General features: G+C 40.1%; 1 protein-coding gene across 3 annotated transcripts in view; it reads right to left on the bottom strand.

The window, feature by feature from the left end:
• Positions 1-22,543, bottom strand: part of RBM20 (RNA binding motif protein 20) — a 70,329-nt gene extending 47,786 nt beyond the window's left edge. For all 3 annotated transcript variants that reach the window (XM_027885738.1, XM_027885740.1, XM_027885739.1), the window contains exon 1: positions 22,506-22,543. In XM_027885738.1, the coding sequence (XP_027741539.1) occupies positions 22,506-22,528 (23 nt within the window). In that variant the 5' untranslated portion in view covers positions 22,529-22,543. The remainder of the gene's footprint in view (positions 1-22,505) is intronic.
• Between the last annotated feature and the right edge of the window lie 288 nt (positions 22,544-22,831).

Raw genomic sequence — 22,831 nt, 5'->3', positions numbered from 1 at the left:
CCAAATGTAGAATTAAATAGTAAGTCATCACAAATGCTGCTTTCCAATCACGAAGCTGAACACGTAAATGAGCTTTTTATTAGCTGAAAAGTGAACAAAGGGAAAATGAAAATAAATGTATGACATGAATCCCAGATGCTGTTACCCTGATGTGTGTGGACAGCTCAGGACCACCAAGCTCAAACTGCACTTAAGCCCCTGTGCAAGCACACCCTAAAGGCACATAGTGCATCACCCAGAGCTCCTGCTTCATTTTATTCTACATTCATAGGTACTTATTAAAGAAAAAATTCTTGATATTACAAATGAAGACTTCTGCTTTTGAAGAAATTAAAGCAAAGAGATTACACTTAATTTTAAAAGATTTTCAAAACTTACATGCTATAGAGTTAAACAGAGCTCTTCAAATACAAGCTAACACGTTTTCCATCTAAAGAAACTTGTCATTTCTAATCTTTCCTACCTAGACTTCTGCATTTAGCTCAGCAGCTAAGGGAAGTGCTTGCTGGCTGATACTGCCACCCAATGGCTTTTTGGTCATTAACAGCTTACCAAAAAAGAAAAAAAAAAAAAAACAACAAAACCCACACAAAACCCCACCAGATGTAATGTAGACCCAAATTAATTAAAAGATTGAGAAGAAATAGAAAACTCTGGCTCCATTCCTGCAATCAAGTCATGAGAAATTTCTTTGCCCACAGGTGGAAGTGACCCCACGGTGGAGAAAGCAATATGAAGTTTCCTGTGAGGAAGAAGCTGAGGGTTTGCCTTGCACTGCTCCTGACTCACAGCCAGCCAGCAACACCCATCAGCAACATAACAGTGAGCTGTGGGGAAACCTGCAGGGAGCAGGACTCCCAACACGAAAAACAAGGGATTATGTTCTTCTCTGAAAGGCCACGAAGGGCTAAGTGCAGCAGAAATATGATTCTGCATTATTATACACACTATGAGCTCCCAAAGATTTTACTTCAATGCCATAATTTAATTTGCAAAGTAGTGTCTAGTAACTAGTTGTTTTTGTCATTTTCTTGTTAACAAACAAGCCTGATCCTGCTTTATTTTCTATATACAATTATAATGACAAACATACTCATGTATTTGCTGTGTCAGAAACAGCAGTAAAACAATTCCCTTCCATACAGCCGTAAGTTGTTTCCCACATGCAAATTATAAATAGTAACAAACCCCTTCCTTTTGGAAAAAATTGTTTAGTACTTATTCTCTACTCACAGCATTTTAAGACATCCACAAAGAAAACACTAAGGTATCAGAGGGGCTACAACTGATCTTACTGCTGGCATCCTTCCCCCCAGACTGGTACTCGGTGAGTGAAGGTGGAATAACCACTAGATGGGGATGTCCGGCTTCAGAATATACCAGACCCAAGAGTAACAAACAGTGTAACAAACTGCAATAAAGCTTTTTCAGAGTATTAAGGAAAAGAAGTAAAGAGGAAAGAAGGAGGAGAAAAAGAGGAACAAAGAGCCCGTGCATTTGCCTTCTCCATGTCTTTCTCTGGATTGAGTGAGTGAAAGACCAATGGATTGATTCACACTGTGAAAAAGGATAAACAGTACAAGAGAAAACAGGCAGAAAATGGTATCAGATAAACTTGTGTATTCCCAAACTGACCTGAAAATAGTTTCAACAAATATCAGACAAGAGCAAACTGCTGATGCATCTCTCCTGACCTCCTGGCAGGTTCTCACACTTCTGAAAATCTCTCTTCTACAAGGGACCTTCTGTAGTTTCACCTGCTCTTTGTCCTCCTCTTATCTGCTTGTCCTCTTTCCCACCCTGCTAATCTTATGGGTCCTCTCCTCTTCCCTCCAGCAGCTGGAGGCCAAATTCTGCTGATCCTCTATCCATGCACTTTTCTTTTCAGATTACAGCTAGGACTTCAACATGCATCTCCTGTCTAAATTAATGGAACTTTCCCCCTTCATAACATGTGCATGGCCCTCACCCCTTCAGCCCACGACAGAGCTCCTGCAGGAGAGCAGAGGCTTTGTTGAGCATGAAGGCTTTATTAGTCCTCACCCTCTTCACAACACTGGCAATGCTATTTACCTTCCCACTTAATCAGCTTTGTAGACCACTGGCTCACTTGTCTCTCTTCCTCCTCAAGACTGCATTGCCTTTTGCATTAAAATCCAAGGCCCATGTTCCTTCCATCTTCAAAACCTCTCTTCTAATACTACCGTTCTCCCCAGCACCTAAAAGCAAGTGGCCAAACAATCACAGGGAAGCAGAGCAGTGGGCAGTGGGGAACTACTCAGAGATATCTAAAAAATTTCATACATCACTTTAAAATTCTAGTGTATGTCAAGAGAAAGAGGCACATCGAAGTCAGACTCTTCTACATTTGGTCTTGGCACGTAACTGCAAGAGAATTTGCTTACACCTTCCTGTAGATGGAATCATATGTAGGAATGATACATATCTGAACGTAAGTACTTTCTTTGAAGGAGTATGTGAGAGATTCACAACAGCTTTCACATTAAGAACAAACCCACAAAAGACACCTGGGGAACCCTTTTAGGAATACAGACAGATTTGAGGATATTTCAAACAATCTTCCCTTTTCCACAGCTGAAAACCATTTATTCACATGAAAACTTTCTAACCGATACCTGCTTACACTGAAAAAGACATGAAGCCTTTTAAACTTTTCACTGATCGCTTTTCCTTGTCCAAAGGAAAAAGATCACAAACAAAACACCACTACTGCTTCGAAAGTAGCTGGGCATCTCCTTTTTAAATACCATTGTGTAAGAGTGAAAAATGGTCAAAAACCTAAGGAAAATAAGTATTAAAAAAGTTTCTTCCAAATTAATATGAAAAATCTTGAATTTATTTCTCAAACTGCATTTTAGAGATGACACATATTTGATCAGCCTCTCAAACTCTCAGAAAACAAACAAAAGAAACAGTTAATGTCCAAAATGTTTTATCATAACTTTTTCAACTTACTGAAAAGGTAAATACAAAAAGCACTGCAGGCCGTATTCCTGATCTACCATTCATTTCAGCCAAAGATAAAGCATTACTGATTTCAGCTGTACAGACTCAGCCCCCTCTGGGCATTTTATGCAACATACTTGAGATCTGAGAAGATGCTGTTAATGGTCACATGGGAGCCTCAGTGTATGCACAATACAATTCTATCACACCACAGTGACGGAATAAAATTTTTCCATGTAATTCTAAAACTTCCATACCTTCTCACTGGTAAAGGTTCAGTCAGGCTCATTACAGACTCTGACATGCTCCACGTCTGACTGGAAAGGAGCATTTTGCCATTTGCAAGGCACAGTGTTCCCCCTGTTCTGGTCCTGCTCAGTGCTCTGTGCAGCCAATTAGGCTGTGGAATTCCCTCCCATCAGGCATGAAGAAAGTAATTCATTGCATTATACTCCAGCATACCAGTGTCTGGGTGGGCACTCCCATTTACTAGAAGAATAACTATATGTGCACATCAGAAAAGACTTTAACTACAGCTCCATGAAAGATCCTGTGCAAAGATCTCTTGAGGAGCTGCGGACAATACTCCCAAAAGGAAACCTGAGACCATCCTCGGAATTACAACATCATCCACTACAGCAAGGAAGCATAAAACAGCTCATTAGCAGCCCTATCGAGTGACAGACCTAAAGCCAGCTCCGAAGTTGTCCACACCTGTCTGCCTATAGTGACTGCCAAAAAGCCAAATTCCTCTGGGGAAAGAATCCTTGTCCCTTTTCTACATCTGGATATTTCGACCCCAATATGCTCCAGGGAATCACAGGTTTTAGAGCAGCAGAGTGCACAGTGAGGGTGAAAAGATAAGCAGATGCTGTAAGATCCCTCCTCTAAATGAATGAATTCCACACTACTGTGTTTCAAACATGAAAACCAAAAAGGCCATTAAAAATATCTGTCAGTTTTATGTACCACTATTTGAAGTCAGCAGAACCTTAAGTAGTCCAGCAAAAAATATACATTGGCATTTCTAGCACATCTGGTTCACTTATAAGTGAAAATGCACAAGCCCTACTATGATCTTTGGAACTCATTTGCAGTAGGCACCCTGAGGTGTTCTTTTGATGGAGCAAGAGCAAACTGTATTAATAAGACAATAGTTATTGTACAGTTATTTGAACAGTAATTCAGTTTCACACTGAACTCCAATACCATAGCAAAAAGCCTAATTATGATAGAGCTGAGTAGAACTTTAAAAGCAAGCCAGAAAAACCTATCTTTCCGCTTCATCCTTCACAACAATCATTAGTGTCCAGGATCTGTTTTCTATAGGCAGTGGAATTTTTTTTAACATCCTTCATAAATGCTTTATATCTATCAAGAAATTTGACAATGAGTTCACAGAAATCAACAACTGACATGCACAGATATCCATCAAATATTCAGTGACTGGACTACAAAGATGACACCCACATCATATGACTTTCTACAGAAAGATGGGAACAGCCTCAGTTAGTAACAAGACATATCTATCCCTGGGGAAATCTTCTCCAATTGTTGCAAACTATTAGAAAAACTATAATAACTAAATGATTACACAACATGGTAGAAACGGTGAGAGGAGAGAGATGCAATTTTTTTCAGACAATTTAGTAAGAAATTTCATCTCTCTGTAATGGTGTCTTGAAAGAGTGAAAAAGGACTACTCCTTAACGCCAGTGCTGTTTGTTTTCCCTCCTGATATAATTAGCATTATTACTATCAGAATTTACTGCAGCTTTACAGTAAAAGACATAAAACTAGATGCAATAGAATTGTGGTGCTACGTGGCTGTAATAAGACCAGCATCACAGATCCTACACAGTAGAATAATATTCTACAGCAGAAAATTAGAACTCCTCACACTGCCATAACACTACAAAGTGCTGCACTGAGTCACTTGCAAGCCTAGGTGTAAGAATTTTTCAGAAGAAATTATAATCTTGAAAGAAGCAAAAGGTAGAAGAAACCTTCCTAGTACTTCCCTAAATGATTCTTGTGCTTCCACTGCAGGAATAGAAACCTACAAGGATTTTTTTCCAAAATATTAAATTTGGTTTTAAGTTTTGATCCCAAGTAACACTGAACCTAAACAGGTGAAGACGTGAAAAGAAAGCCCTGGATTTCTGTGCTTGGGAGAGAAAAGGATTTAACAACAGCCTGAGTTCCTTGATCATTACATTAGAGCTTCCCCATTGTCTAGAATTGCCTTAATTTCTAATTCTAACTCTAGGCTTAATTAATTATTAAAATAAATGCATGGTTTTGGTGTAAAGAAAAGATGCAATAGTAGTGGAGGATCATTTAATCTCTCTTAGATTAGAAAGACTTGACTAGCAAAAGTCTTAAGCACAATAAAGATCCCAAAAGGAAAGCCTCAATGGCAGCATCCACATCTGAACACCCACTTGCTTTTCTCCACTGGACAAGTTGCTACGGATTCAGCAGCCAGCACAGGCACCCTAACCAGCCACTGCACCTTCCAAATGCTGGAACAAGCCTGGAGGAATAGAATGCAGGGCAAAGCCTGAAGCAGGTTTAGGGAGGTAGACAGGAATTCAGTAATCCAAAGGGCTGCATTCCTGGTCCTTGTGAAGGGACCTACTGCCCCAGCTGCAGGATGCAAGTGCTCAGAGGCCCACTCAGTTATGTACCAAGCAGAGATTTACACTGCAGTAAAAAGTCACATATCATGGGAAAACGTGAGAGAGAAGTTCCAAAGAGTCCTCGTTACAGGCAGGAGGGCAGCAACAAGAATCTCCTTACTAAGTTTCCCTTCCCTGCCACAGTAATGTGTGGGCACTCTTTAAATATTTCTCACTCAGTGTTTTGCCTTTTACCTCAACAAAACAGGCAGAAATTTTAAGAAATCCCTGCCTCTGGATAGGAGTCTTTTTAGTACAAATCTGCTTTTTTGATTTGTACCACCTGCAGTAGGGTTTTTTAAATTAATTACCTACCTTATGAAGATAATAAAAATCAGATCTATTACAAACAGCTGCGTGTTGTTCTAGCACTTGAAAGACATCTTTAAAGAAACTATTGACATCTGTAGCTGGAGGCCCTGTGGGACAGCCCAGGGCTGTACCCAGCCACTTGGTCACACGCAGTCCAGAAGCTGATGTATGGGTTTCTGCTCTGAACCATCGCCCTGCCATTTCTCAAACACAGCTTCAGATGGTTATCCCACCATCTGCTTGGGATAACTCAAATCCTAACCCTTACTCCCTCTTCAAAACAACATACACTAACCCAATTCATCACATTTTTTTAAAAGTGTGTTATATATAACCAGTGTTCAGCTGCACAGTAGATGGCAGTAAATCTTCGCTTGCCAAGTTAGAAACCCTCTGGCCTCCCTTCAGAATTTAAACAATCTGTGAATACATTTATGACATTTTTCAACATGCTGTAGAAGTAAACTCCTGCTCAACTACAGGGCTCCAGCTTTCTCCAACCTTTTCCCTAAGTGTGCACACACAATTCTATTATTTCACATGTGGTACACTCTCAAAGTTCTTTTATTCTGGAAAAGCAGTGGGATGCACACGCTCTTTAGCACCCTCAGATGAAGACTTGCTTATTTCAGTGTAATGGAATCCAAAAACATATGAAACATAAAACAGGATTCTTAATCACAGCTGTAAATATATTGACACACACAGGGTGAGGAAGGGAAAAAACACACTCAGTGCTGCTGACAGTATGTCAAACAGCATTACCAGAAAGACAAGCAAGCTGCAGCATGTGATTTGGATGACACTTTGGGATACAGAAATATATCTCGATTTAGATTTTCTGTCACAGAAAAGCATCCTCTTCCTGTCAAGCCTTTGCAAATCCCTGAATCTCCCTTAAATTCTCAAATGATGAGCATTTAACCTCTTCTACCAAAGATGCCATTTCAAGCTGTAAAACACTCCATGTGTCGGTTTGCAAAAGGTACATTTGCTAAATAATGTTACACCTACAGATGTCAACTCCCAGTAGTTTATAGGGCACATGAACAGAACACCAATTGGTAGAAGTGCTCCCAATTCCCTGCCTTGTTTCTTGGATCTTCATCAAAATGAACAAAAGTTTTCTAGATCAGCTTTTTGATCAAGTTTACTGTTGGTTAATTGGCCATAATTCCAGTGAAACTGTAAAATTCACATCAGTGAGGAAAGCAGCCCTTTAAGTGCCTTCTCTTCCCATACTGTCCAGTGTACAAATAAAACTCATCTCAAATAATACTATTATGCCTTGTTGTGTTTCAGAGACTTTCATAAAAAGCAGTGAGGAAACACAAAACAATCTCTCTTCACATTGGATGATACTAATTAAACTACATTAATGTTGTACTAACCTGTAGCAGTGCACAGAAATCTGTTTTATATCACATCTTTCTGACGGATGGCATTTCAAAATAATTTTGGTGCCAGCTCTCACATTCCCAAAAGTGTTTTAAAAAAACCACCTTGCAACCATCTGTAGAGGTCTCATAACTTGCATCCAGCACTTGAACACTGACTCTTAGGGAATTTTGGGCCAGCATTCAAGATCAGTACCCTGGCATCTGCACAGGGCAGCAGTGAAGTGTGAAATCTTTGGGACTCAAAAACCCCACCAGAAACATCTTCTGACCACATTTAGTCAATCAAACCACTCCTGCAGCTCTGTTTCTCATGAGCAGCAGCTGAATTGCTTACAAAAGCAATTTGCCTGCTGCACTAAAGCAACTGCCTCTGCATTGCTCCAGGGTGCTGGGGCAGCAAGGACAGAGATTTACGCCAGGACTCACAAACAATACGGCCCTTGTGCCCTCTCTGTTCCAGCGCGGGACTTGCTTGCAGGGAGTGGAAAATGCTTATAAACAATACAACTTTTCTTCAGCGGAATAATGTTGTAGATTCATTTCTATTGCAATTTTCAAGTGCTCTGTACACATACTTGCCCTTTTCTACTTTTTAAAAGGCTCATCAGGGAGGCCCAGCAGCATTTACTGAAGAAACAGAAGGGAAAAAGAAAGCTACCTATGAACACTCGCTGCCATGCAGATGAGCCGGATGCAATGCAGTATCTGTTCAACCTGGATTTACTTGAACCCAGGAAAAAAGTTAAAAGGAAATTATTGAGTGCTGGGGAAAACCTGTAAATTTTGACAACCCACCTGATATCAGGCAGAACAACGTATGCTGAGAGTCTCGTAACGAGAAGTCTTTGGAGCAGTGAAAAGGAATGAGCCCACTTAAAGATGGTATCAGTAGTATGTGTGGAAGTAAACTCTAAAAATATGTATTTTTAAATAGTAGAATTTATTTTAGAGGTCTTTTTTTTCTTAATACTTTTTGACGTACACAAAAATGTGTAACTGAAATTAGGACAAATACCTCTTAGAAACTGTAGAAATGAAATAGAAATTAAAAGTCTCTGTGATGAAATACACACATATGTGGATGCCTTTGTGTGAATAAAAACAACTACACATATCATACACACGTTAAGAGACACACACCAAATTCATGAAGACAATTAGATTCTCCAAATCATTTTTATGACGTGGCGTAGCTGCAAACCACATCTCACGGGCAACCTTGGGCCTACTAGATAGTTTCACCCACTGCAATTTACCCAGGGGCAACGATTTGTAAACTGTCATGTTCTCTGACGGTCAGGGATCTTGCACCTTCACCACCAAACCTGCCCAACTTAGGCTCTAAGCCCCTCACCACCACTGTGGTAGATCCCTGTGCCTTCTTTTCTTCCTTTAGATGTTCACAGCATTGTTAAAAGAAGAAAGAGGAAGAACTTGCTACAAGTCTATCAGTTTAGCCCTTGCTAAGAAGCGCGGTACGAAAAAAACATCAATGTTTTCAAGAAGCCTAACAAGAATATGGAGGTGGTACCTGTGAAGGGTCTCAGAGCTCTGAATTAAAACTCACCTCACTGGTCTTACAATAGCAAATACGTCACCTCTTGGCCCCAGGGCTCTACACCACCAGAGCAATTTCAGCCCAAGACTCCCATTCAGCTCAATGCAACTTGCTTTAGAGGTGAAGCACAGAGGAACCTTGCCAATTGTAATCTGATGTTTCACAGCTTATGAGCAACTATCTCCCTTCTCAAACACTGAACTGAACACCCTAAAAGGGCCACAAACTTAAGATTTCCTTGTCAAAGTTTTATAAACCTCCCTCCAAAGATACTCCAGTATCTTCGAAGCAGCATTATAACCTGCAGTTAGAGCTGAAAACTTGCCAAAGAAAAAGTTGCAATACTTCAATTAAAAAAAAAAAATCACATAATTATTTTCTTACCCACTAATTCCTCTAGGCCACTGAAGCATGTGTTTAACATTTAGTGGGTTTTTGATGGGTTTAAGGCAGAAGAATAAATCAAATAACCACTTCTGTTGCTTCCAGTGTAAGCAATACTGAAATTCTTTGGTGGATTTAGGCCCTGGACACTACAAGTCAATGAAGCTCTGTAGTATGGTATTACATTTACGTATTTACTCCAGGGCAGCATTTGCTGCACCCTCCCTGTAGGATAAAGTGTTCAGGAAAAGAAAGCAAAAATCCTTGCTGTGACATGGACACACTCACTTTGGAGGAGCTAATCTTTCAGTATGAGCAAAATGACCTAGATAAACATCTCTTCACACTCCATTAAGTTATGAGCCTCCTCTACATCAAAGACAGCACACAACAGCTGAGTCATATACAGTATTTGCGTGACATCCACTTGCCCAGTACAAATGCCCCTAGAGAACCTAAATATCTTCTGAGAGAAAACTAAAGACAAGCCTCTGATACTGCAACAGTGAACACACAAGATCCAGACACTCAAAGACCTGTGACCTTTATTACACCCCATCACAGGCTGCTCACTAGCGTGTGGACAGCCCTATTTATGGTAACATCGAACCACTGCAAGTTATCCCCTGTCTGAGAGCTTGGAGACTGGCATACCTGAACCATCAAATATCTCAGCATTCCTCACATGAGGCTTGCTCTGCTCTAGCAAGAGGCAAATCGGGGTCAACCCCAGCCCGTCCTGGTGTTAGTTCTGACATGGCTATGGGCAACACAGCAGGACACGATGACATGGCATGAGCAGGCAGTACTCAGTGCTGACTACTGGTGATCAACCTGTTTCCATGACTCTAAAAGGAACACAAACAGGAATTAAGAAAAAAATCGTTGCTCATGAGCCAGAGACCAAAGCCAATGAGAGACAAAACAGTTGGTAGGATGAGAGATTTATACCCCTTTTTAACCACTTCTCCTCTTTTAATCTTTTCATTGCCTCCCCACTGGATAAATGCAACTTGAGTTCCCTGTCTCTATGTGGAAACTGCTTCTTCAAGCTTTTTTTCCCTTTGCATGCTTTGGTTCAATCCTGATACTGCCTCATCTGACTTTTCCACTCCTCCTCTCATAATGCTGCAGAAAACCAGTTTTGTAAAGCTCAAGCCTGGACGTGCCACGGGGTCACCCTGCATTGCCCTGTGTACCACAGTCTGGGATGCTTCACCTCGTTAACCCACTAACATGCATTTGCTTCAGAGCAAGACCTCCTGCAAAACACCACTATTTTGATCTAGGATAGTCACAAGAGGGAGAACTGATTGTGTTCGTCTCCTTTCTTTAATGTGCTGCAGCAGCTAATTACCCTTACTATTGAAATGGAATTTTATTGCAACTTAAATACACATTTCTGAACTCACTACTTGGGATTTGGCTTCAAAATGTGTTAACAAGGACTTGTCTTGCTGCACAAACTGAGGTTACAGTCTTATTCAAAACTCTGGTAATCTTTATGCCTCCATAGTGGACATAATCTAGATTTACTCCAAACTGTTGGTGAAAATGCTGAATAAGACTGTTTCCAAGTCTCTATGGTATCACACTGAAAAGATCCCTTTCTGAAGGAAATTCACTGCTGCCAATGGTTCTTGGACATAGTTCTCAGTTTGTTGTTTTTAATATAGGCAGAAATTGCTGTACAGATAATGTGTTTCCTCCATAAAGATAAAAAGACGGGGAGGTATGAAACAAAATACACTGTAAACATGAAATCTCATTATCTGTTTAAGTACCTTTATCAAACAAAACTAAAAATCTTGTGGAAAAAAAAGTTCAGCTAACTCCTTCTTATAGAATATTACACTGATTGAAATAATTACACTTCTACCCTCTAAGCTTTTGTTATTTCAATTGTCTTTATCAATTGTATTCACCTTAAAAATTCCTATACTATTTTCCCTTACTTGTATTAGACTAACCACACTACACCTACACAGACCACCCCAGTCACCATTTTTCAATAGTTAGCCCTTCTTCCTCAGTTGAATTTATTCCCACATTCCATAATTTTTTAATTACATTCTCAGGCCGAAAATCTCTAGGAGCTTCGGGATCCAACTTCTCAGATCTTTGGTGCAGCTAACCAGATGGGCTGATTTTCAGTGCAGTTCTACTAGGAAAAACATTACCATATCCTTACTAAATATTGACTTAAGTGTGTACTGTATCCTCCTCATTCGATACAACAAGGTTATCCTGCTCTTTTTTACAGAGAAAATGAAGTATTTGTTGAAAAATGAGCTATTTATTGAGCAGTTCTGCTTTTTTTTTTTTTTTAATTAATTCTAGCTCATTTACATCTGGTACTGGGTCTCATTCCTTTCTAGTGTCATTCTCCCGAAACATCTAATTCTCCCATCAACCATGGAGTTTTTTTAACTTCCCAGCCAGAACACCCCTGTTGATTTTTCAGTTTTTGAGTGGGAAGAGTGCAGTAGATATTTTGCAAGTGTTTCTTAACAAAACCCCAATTTAATTTATTCTCTTCTATTTTTTCTTCCTGATCAACTTCGCTCAAAAGATTTTCCTGAGAGTGATGAATTCAACATTTCAGAAACACCAAATCAGCGTGTTACCCTTGCAAACCAGCATAAGCCTCTTCATTGGGAAGTAGGTCATGCTCACTGGTCCCTAGGCAACCACCAAATCTCACTCCCTTGATCAATTCATCTCCATCACTGTTCATGACGTCTGAAATGGGTTCAGCTGGTACTGTGTGTTGTGTTTTTTGCATTAGAAGATTATTATCTGTTTTTAGCAGTGCTAAGTATGCTACTATTTGGCTGCGTCAGATCTCTGGCATATTGAATGGCCCATTTTTAAATATTCCATATCTGTTTGCCTTCTCCTCCTACACGCTGCCATACAATAGACTAGTTCCCATCAGTCTCTGGTTTTATTTAATGGGGTTTTTTCCAGAATTTGATTATCAAATTAATCCTTATGCAGTCAGAACTCAGTGGATATGAGTTATTCATCAATTCTTTAATACTGTAACATCCAGCATCATTTCTCTCTTTTTTTTTTTTATCTAGGAGTCTGGATGACCACATGAGCAGAGAGGGAAGTGAATGGGCACCATATAGCAAGAGAAGGACCACACAGTACGATGAGTCCTGGCTTAAGCAGATGTAAACTTGCTTCCACTGGGACTGGGTAATCTCCCTTGCAAGATCTGCATCTAGTGCTCAAAGCCCCTGCTCAGTCACAATAACCTGACCTGGCACTGGTTTGACCACTGACATATCTCACGAGCTTTACGACCCTAGTCACACAAACAGCTCCCCGAGGCTTCAGCAACATTTCTTAAAATGACTGAGAATATCAGTTCCCTCCTGTTGGTCTCCCACAGCCCACAAGTGCTATGTGAGCAATTTCTCTCTCATGTATTTTGTAATAGGGGATCAGTCTGTTCACAGCCATCTGAGCTCAGTTTGTACATTTGACTTAGCAATAGCACCCAATCTTGTAAATTAAATGTTAATTCACTGCCTTCATATCTGCTTCTTATAATGTCCAGACATGCTTTGCCTTCCAGTTTGTGAGGTACAGGCTGCTGCATGCAGGGAGCTCTGCAGCTCCCTGGAATCTGGCCCAAGAGTTGTGCTTGGGCTCTGCTAACAGGATGAATTTTGTTGGCTTACAAGGAAACAGTTTATAAGATGCTACATATCTTTCTTCCTTTCTCCTGAAAATTATCTTCTGGTTATAGATTACATCTATGGTGAAAAACAGGATGTTTTTCTTAGCTACATCTAGAGACATCTTGTGCAGGTGAGAGTAGAAAGCTAAAAAGGTCCAAGCTGTAAACCTAAAATTAGATGATGATGGAGAGAATAAAGCCAACTACCAAAACACAGATGTTATTTTGTAAAGGGAAATAATTGTATCCCACTGTCACACACTTACAGTGACTGCACCTGTATGGTAAAAAAAAAGGTGGCAAATATAAAGAAACTGAACATATATTTTCCTACTGAAATGATCTATGCTTTGATTTAAAACTGGTGCAAAGGAAAACACAAAAACAAAAATATGTGAAATCTAAAGGAAAATGAGAACAACGTATTTTGTTAAATGTTCTTGCAGATGAGCAATGGGCATGAAATTAAATTTTTCCTATTCCTGATTGGAAAAAAAAAGTGTCACTTCTGGTTATCTGTCTTAAAAGATACACAGGAATAAGGGAAAATTTCTTCATATTGATTAAAACAGGCATCCAGATCCCAGTGCCTCAGAAGAGACAACCATGACACACCACTAAACACAATCACGAACTCTGGTTATCACCGGCCCTGGCCCAGCTCACAGGAGGTCACAGTCATTGCAGACAAGCAATGTCAAATGACAGCAGTTTTTCCTGACATGTACTCAGCCAATGCATCAAGAACAGAAGCGAAATAGAAGTAGCCTGGGTCTTCACTGAGGAAAGCACGAGAAATATATCTAGACTTCCCTCCTCACCTCAACGAGACTGCTGCTTGTCTTAGTACCAGCATCTTGCATTAGCTCTCCAAAGCAGCAAGCCAAGAAGCCTAACAATAAAAGGCTTTTAGGGAAAGCTGTTTTCATTCCTCCATATCCCACCAGTTCCAAGGCCCAGAGGTTTGGGGCCTGGACTTTGCTGTGTGACTGGTGTTCACATAACTGCAGCCTTAAAACCTGCTGGGCATGACCGCCTGCAGACACAGCAGATTTCCATCTGTCTTCATCATCAAGCTGTGGCTGTCAATCCCACCAGCTTCACGGGAAACCTTGGTGTTACCAATCAGCTTAGCCTACTGTGCACACGCCACACAGCTATAAACCATAAAATTATTGTTTTTACAAGGGCAGTGGATTTAAAATTGCGTAAGCCTGTCAGCTGAAGAAATGGGAGGCTATTGGACCACCTTAAAAACATACACAGACAGATAAAACCACAGGCACCACTGTCTTGGGATATATATGAACCCTGAACCTACAACATATATATAAGCACAAGACAGAAAAGGTACTTTGTATTTTTCACAGAGTGGCACATACAAGAACTGGAGAAGCAGTTCACCATGTGACCTCTGAAGCAGCAATGGCAGCAGCATCTTCTACAGATACAGAGAGACAACAGGTGGGAGAAGCAGATGAGACAAGATTTCTTTTAGGTGTACAAAGTTTGTATTTCATTCATGCTATTTGTGAAATAGAATAACATCAGCAAGTAGTCATGAGGCCACAAGTTAGGAAATTACATCATATATTTGGCAATGACTGCAGGATATAAATAACCTGGAACATCAAACCTGCCATAGAAACAGATGCAAAAAGGAATTCACTTGCCCCTGTGCAATTTGCAGTTTGTAACATTTACGTGCGGATGGGCAAGTTGGTTTTTGTTTCCAAGGAGTCAAGACAGGCCTAGCAGAACTGGATTGCACATTCCCACACGAAGGGCAGCAGGTGATTGTTACAAACTGCAGAGCACAGCACAGAAGCTAATTTGGTACACTGAAAAAACAAATCCAAGAAAGAATGTAAGGAACCCTTTTCTGTCTCTCCATTTGCCCATTCAGAGTAGTTATAGAAAGAGAAATTACTCTGAGTGCTATAATTTAGTGTGAGTAACTCTTATAAAAAATTCTCAGTAGCCAACCTTACAATAAATACAGTACACCTCCCTTCTTCCCTTTGCGTTATGTTAAACCCATTTGTGATGAGTTCAATGCCTAGAGCCAGACCCTGCAGAGATAAGAGCATAAGAATAATTTTATTCCCATAACCTGTCTTAAGGTCCTTCTTGGAGCAAATGTGCACGCATGCTTTCACAACAGGGTATAGTGAATCATATGTGATTAAACTAAACTAAATTAATTCCATACAAACTAACATTTATCGTGTCTTCTCTTTTTATAACATAATGACTTAGCTCTCTGGATGAAGGTAGACATAGATAACTGAGATCCACAGGACACTGGACCACATCTATTCAGAACTACTGGCATCCCATACCAGTCATTAAAGGGGACAGCATGGATGAACTTCTCCTGGGTGTTGGAATGAACACAACGTCAATTTAGCAGCTAGAGAGTCTTCAGAATAAGGAATTTTAAGTACACAAACCTACCTGTGAGGCCAAACAACTTGGTCAATCTTAATTTCATAATAATGCAAATAAAATAAAACTACTGTTTGGAAATACTCTCAGCACTTCACCACACTCATCTTCAGTAACTTTCCTTCTTCCTTCCCACTCTCTCCAGGGGATAAGCACCAGCCTCAGCACGTTGCTGAGGACAGATGCGAGTGAATCCCACCCCTTTCATTAACATCTTTGCTTGCATGGGGATAGCACCTTCCAATGAAATTATAAGACAGATTCCAGGCAAAATACTTTGTGTTTTAGTGCCTACCAGTCACAGCAAAATGTAGAGGTTTTGGTATGTACTGTGCAAACATACACAGAACTAATTCTTGCTGTTTAGCTCCTCCCCATCTTGCAACACTGTAAGAGCTTGAGAAATCACATCAATCTGGACTTACTGCATTAAAGATCTGTATTGCTGGCCTTACCTCCCCAAAATTATCCTCTGGTGTTTCAATCTGCAGAGTCTTCTCTTTTTTCAAGAACTCCAAGGTGCTTTTGTAATTCTGCTTAGTTATGTTTTGCGGGTTTGGATTGTTGACTATTGAGTGTGATGTACTTTTTACATGAGAGCAAAGAGAGGGAAGGCAGAGAAATTGAGCAAACCCATCATAAGCAGGACGACACTGGCATTTTCTTAAACAAATCGGGTTAGCACACATGCTTAACTAGCAGGAGGTGTACCCATGGGACCTCAGTAAACCTTCATCAAGTTAAATCAACAGTGCTCTAAAGCACAGGTGTTCACTGCTCATTTAAGCTTATCTAGATATTGACTGAAACAATGCACAGGTTAAATAATGCAACTTGTAGAAACGTGCCAGGAAAGGAGGACTGCTTGTCTATTCTAAGGCTTGATGCATTTCTTTGTCTTGCAGCTACAACTGATAACCATAGATGGAAGTCCTAAGATTTCTAATAATTAATTGGAATCATGATCACATAAAAATAATTATGCTGCAGCATAAAAATAATCTAAAGACAGAGGAACAATTTCAAGCAAATGGTAGTCGTGCTGATTAAGATTTTACAGATGTTGCAGGGATATTGCTTCCTTGCTTATAGCACTGACATAATTTTAAGATATGAATATAAACAAATCTTTACAGTATTTGCCATCAGCCTTCACACACTGCTGCAGCAATCGTTCCTCCTCTAAACTTTTCTTATTTTCCATAAGGATTTAAACTATTTTGATCATGCCCTCTTACTCAGTCCCTCTTGCAGTGCAGATAGTAAAAACAAATGTTATTTAAGCACAGAAATCCTTAAAGTAGATTTCAGTGGGGTTAGGGCCTATTTTTAGCCCAGTCAGCACGGAGATGCACTGGAGTGTTTACTAGCTTGAACATAGGTCATAAAGTCTGCATTTGTGGTTACCAAAGACCACCTGCAGTTGAGATAATTTATGATCAGTGACAACTGTTTATTACTCTCCAACAGGCAAATAAATTTAACCCTTCTCTATCAGCCATAAAGCTTCTGAAGGAACACTACAGCAGTGGCCTTTGTGGTGTCTTTCAAGTGTGTCTTTCAATCCTTGTGCTTACAGAAACACACGGGGGACTTGCTGCCCTCAGAGTTACAGGCTTTCCATGCTGCTCAGGTCTTCAAGTGGGAAGTACCAATCAGATATGCAGAGCCAAACCCCCCTAGAAACCTCCCAGAAACAGCAGATAAGTTATCTGGAAAACATAAGAAGCCCTTCTGCAGCAAGAAAGAAGAAAGAATTCAAGAACCCAGACCTGAGAATTGGACACATTACAGAATAACCACCTCTTCGAATTTTATCAACTTCAATGTTCTTTCACCTCAAATTAATCCTGCATGTGTTCATAAATCCCTTTGAAATATTCAGCTATGAAATGCAAAGCCATTGTTTTTGCACAGTATTTTCAAATATCTCCTCTTCTGCTTCTATAACCTATTATGTTTGTATTAGTTTCTGTTGTCTGTCATCTTCTTTCTATGTCCCTACTGCAAATTCATGAAGAAGTTTCTAACAAAGTCCCCTGGCCCACCTCTCCCTTGCTGACTGCCTTGGGTAGGAGGCTGAGGGATGTTGCAAAAGGTAACAAGATCCAAATTGATCAGGTTTGGGCAAACAGAAGAATTTGATCACAGGTAGAGATGTACAGGGTGAGGACTCAATTGCTCTATGATGGGTCATTTCTACTCCATTAAACAGTGACTGCAGCTCAGCCCAGAAAAGCTACTCTACTGTTCAACCTGGTAATAATACAGAGAATTGAGGAATTGCATGTTTTTCCAAATCAAAGCAATTCTCCCTGGAAATATTGCGTTATTATATTTGCCTACCACAACACAAATATGATAAGCCTAGATTTATAGTCACCTTTGATTTCCTGTACAGTCAATATATAAAACTGATAGTCAACAAATAAAGTCATGTGATGGTTATAATTTGGATTTTGGACTGCCTAGATTGGGAACAAATGCAACATTTCTCTGGCTAATGACCACAAGAAACGATAACAAGTTTCGTCCTTTTTTATAAGCCTAATTAATAGAATTTGAGCTTCTGAAGTCAAAACAGACATCCATTTTTTTTTTCTCTTCATAGTGAATTAATGTTAAATAACGCATAGATCATCTTGCATCTAAATCAGGTAAACAGCCCCACCTGGAATCCATTCTCTAAGCACAGAAAACAAATCTGAAATCTGACTTTCAAAACAGAATGATCACTCCATTACCTACTGATTCCAGTTTACCATGTAAATTATATTCTGGACGAATTCTCATTTGTTATTTGTGTGAACAGAAGTCTTCTAGCAATTAATGTCCATGGGAACCCCAGCTTAATCTGCATCAACTTTTATGCTTAGATGAATTCTAATGCAAATGATTTTACACAGTAAATTAATATCTACTACATAAATAGCTACCATGACCTCGTCAACTACATTCCCTAGGATACTCAGAGCAATTAAAAACAACTATCCTGATGTTATTCCAACCTTTGCTGAAGCCAAGAAAAAGATTTTTATTTATTTCCACAGAAAAGAATAAATTCTTTTAACCGTACACTCATGCCTTTCAAAGTGTTGTCTCTGAGTCCTTAATTCATTTGCCATCAAAATATTCTGTGCATAAGTACTGGGCAAGACAACACTGGCAGGTCTCCTGGGGTTTCCTGACAGATTATTATAGTCTGCAGTCCCCAGTGTTGGGCTTCTGGTTCTCCATCATCCAGCAGCCAACCTGGCAAGCCCTGGGAGAACTGGCTGCGGACAGGGCTGTCAGGGTTGGTCTGCTGGATCATCAGCAAGGTGCTGGGCAGTGCATGACTGAGTTTCACATTTATGGAGGCAGGAACCTGAAGCACTGGCTGCAGCTGAGGCTCAGCTCCTGGCTCCATCCCAGGCTGGGCGCCCTGGGAACCTGGGCTTATGCTGCTGAAACCACCAGGAACTCCAGCTTCTCTGCAGGGAGTTCCTCCAGCTCTGCCTCCTGAGCCAAAGGGTCAAAGCAACTCAAAAATCTCAGCTGTGAACGATGCAGAGGCAGTGCCTCTCAAGCAGGGACCTCCTGCTTGGATCATTTGAGAGGAAAAAAAACGTGAGTCAGAAATTTTATGCCTTAAATGCTTGCAAGAAAAAGCCCATTAGTTCAGATCACACAATATGTGCTGTGTTTTTTCACAGAGGGACACTGCTCTAAAAAGCAAGCTGACACATTCTGCACTGGCTTTATCTTCTAAATGATTTCACATTCTGTGCCAAAACCAGCACATTATAATAATCTTGTCCTGGAATGGAACGTGGGAGAAATTATTTATTACATACATTCACACACATATGTACCTCTCAAAATAATCTGATGTTTGCTCATATTAGTAGCTGGGACAATAAATAGATTATCAGCTTATTATCTCCCACATCTGTGAAGATTATAGTTATCTACTCCTTGGCAAGCACTTTGGATTGTGCAACAACATAATTATGCACCATTCTCACATACTTTTGTGCAATGGAGCTCTTGCGTGAGGTGTCAAATTTGTTTAAAAAAAAATCTTACAAGGGAAATAATTTTTAGGCTGCTTCATTCAACTGCTTATTGACGCAGTTCGGTATCTCCAAAATCTGTGTTCCTGACAATGCAGCTTGAACTGCAGACGATTTTGAAAAGTAAGATTTGCTCATAGTCCTCAAATCAGCTTACACTGCTGAGCCAAACTGAGCCCAAACTTCAGCCTGGTTGCAGGAAAAATACATGTAATTGAAATTAAGGATGCCAGATTTACTGCTGGGATATGCTGCTGCATTCCCACTGATCTCCATAGCATTAGTTAAGAGCGAAGGTCACTTTGCATTCCAGCAGGCTTGAACAACCCCCTGAAGAGCAATGCCATGGGCTCTAGAGAGCTTCTGAAGACTAACAGAGCACAGGAGAGGTGCACAAGGGCAAGATGTCTGATGTCTTGAGGTATGTCTTTACAGACAAACAGGGAGACTCTGAAGAAAGACACTGAGTTCTAACAGGTTTTCAGAGATCTGATTCATCAAGAGAAAAAAACAGGGCACTTGGTGCTAATTTTGTCAGAACATACTGATTGCAACTACTATTTAATCAGCATACTTAATGTCATTCATTGAATATTAACTTACTGATGAACAAACCTGTCATATTTGCAACAACAGTCAGTTCTTCTTTTAGTCTTCAGAGGAAGGCTAAAAGAATCACAGCCCTCTGATGAACATGCTAAAACAAGATACCTGTCAGTAGGAAACTGAAATTGGGTGCTTAAAAACCATGTTCAACTGGTATGTCTCTTTGGATTCATGATACCTGAGAGACTAAAAACCCTTTTGGCAGTAGGACCTTTACATGTGCAGGGCAATCTGGATCTCCTGCACATCAGATTCCTGCCTCTCTTGTCCCCCCCCAACTCATTTTCAGGCTTTCAGTTTTGCTCTGCTAAAGATAAAGGGAATTCAATGCTACGCAGGTGAACATGCAGAGCTCCTGCTGCTTTTGGGATGTGATCAGAACAACAGTGCTACTCCCACGTGTTCATATAAAATAAAAGCAATAAAACTTGAAAGAAAAACTACAGTAGAGGGATGCTGTATTACAGGAAACAAAACAGCAGATGATTCCCAAATTTAGAAGGTTTATCCTGTCATGCAATGAGGCCCCAAATTTCAGGACAGACCAAGAAAAGCTTCTACTAACACAGCAGAAAGGAGTTCTACAGCTCAAATATGCAGAGCTAGGGCTCTGATATAATACAGGATTAAGCACTGGGCTTATAGTACTCTTTCTGAAGATTAGTGTAAAATTCTCTCTTAGATAATGCAATCATGTCAAGACTCAGTCCCATTTCTTCTAGTCATCAATATCTTTATGTACTGTGATTAATGTATTTCTAATTTTCTGATTCCCAGGGAAAACATCCCATTAGGTTTTGGCGTAACCCCTTTTTCTCACACAAGATTATTGTATAACTTGCTGGCTAATGTATCCACCAGGGAATGAAACACAGAATTTATCTGACGTTCCTGCATTACTGCCCTGGAGCAGATGCTCCAGCACAGAAGATTTTCAGATTATCAAGATGGGGTAAGAGGAATGTCACGGCCTCTGGTAGTCTGTGTAGGGACACTTATCAAAAAGACAGCTGGTGTAAGACTGCTATGTTCTCTTCTTCCAAAGCAACAAAAGGTACTTTAAAAATGTTTTCAATAATAAGGTTGAAGCTTATTTTCTAAAACACAACAGACCGAGAAATTCATTACCCCAGCTGAAGAATTTGTTTCCTTGATGCTGAAATAGCCTCAGTAACATAGTATTATCCTTCCTCTCAGCCTCCACACGTGCCAGCAGGTACTTCCATTAGGTACACTGCTCACAAAGCACTCAGACAAGAGGCCAGAATCTTGGTTTACTGTCCCAACAAGTCATTAGGCTGTTCTTGAGTCCTCACTCTGGGAGGGTGGAAGCATCTGGGGTATCTCACTTTGACAAGCTACAGAACAATTAAACATTTAAGAAGAAAAGTAATCTGTCAACTTGTGCAGTAGAAGAGATTCACATTCTGTATCTCAAAATGCAGCAGTGGCAGAAAGTTTTGCAAACAATAATGAAACTTCAGAGTGCAGTCCTGTAGTTGCGAGCAAGAAATCACACCTTTTATCTAACAACAAACAAATGCAACTTGTGCAAGAAAAAGGAACGAAAACCACGTGAGAACAAAAGCAAAAAGGAAAATTAGCCTGCAAAAGCCCAATTTCTAAGATACTTATGTATCTGGCACAGATCAAGGACTAGAAAAGAAGCATGAAAGGGAAAGGTTGTGAGGGGTATCCGTGTCGCCACAGCTCTGGAATGCTGCAGTGCATGTTTAAAGAAAGCCTCTCTGAGAATTGCAGGATCCACATGGCACAGAGCACACATGGTGCATAGTACAGCATTAACTGAGTAGAGGATCTGAACAAGGAAAACATCTGCATCTCCTCCTTTTTACATGACTACAATTTTTCCTTCACAAGGGAATTAGGTGCCCCATCTGCATCAGAGCTAGCGCTGGCCAGCGCACAACTTTCCTCTGGATGGGATTCTTGTCTAAGGACAAAAGCTGCTTTGAGAGCTGAACTTGAAGCTATTCTGCTCACAATGTACCTCAGTGACATTAAAAAAAAAAAAAAAAAGGAAAGAAAGAGAAAAAAAACAAAAAAAAGAAAAAAAAGAAAAAAATCTGTTCTGCTATGACTGTTAGCTTACTAAGGTAACCTTTGCATTTTTTTCAATGTGTTTTCAGTGCTGAAAAGCCACAAGAAGGTGAACAAAATTGATCATGCATCTAAGTACCAAAGGACAGACCTGACCAAAATAACATTTAAGCAATGAGGAGGTGCCCGCAGGGCACATGCACATGGGGTTTACCCATTTCACTGTGCATGACTTGGCTGTGTAATACATATTTTGCATCATCCTCTGCCCCAATTTTGTTCACATAAAACCCTTGTAAAAAGATCAACAAGCTCTTAGGAGGATATGAAATTACTCACACAACAGAACACACATAAGCCATGGCTTAATTCAGCAGTGTCCTTAGCTGGCCACCTTTTCCTAGAGTATTTCCAGCTTCCACAAAATTTCTGGAAAGCAAGAGACCAATATTTAAGAGTCAGCAACAGTTTAGCTTGAGTTTTACACCATTTACATCTATTTATCTTTTTTTCCTTGTAAGGTTTCCATGTGACAGAAGAGCAATTTGCAACTGATAGCACTGAGATGCACGACTTTGCATACATTACCCACTACGGTGCAGCATAGAGATATTTCAAGATAGCTTAAAATAAACTGGCTTGAGCACAAAAAATGGGTCTAGATG

Source organism: Empidonax traillii, unplaced genomic scaffold (genome assembly GCF_003031625.1).
Source record: "Empidonax traillii isolate 1590-97213 ecotype Southwest subspecies unplaced genomic scaffold, ASM303162v1 scaffold171:size1303362, whole genome shotgun sequence".
In the NCBI taxonomy this organism is placed as follows: Eukaryota; Metazoa; Chordata; class Aves; order Passeriformes; family Tyrannidae; genus Empidonax; species Empidonax traillii.
This window is presented reverse-complemented; position numbering and strand designations above follow the sequence as displayed.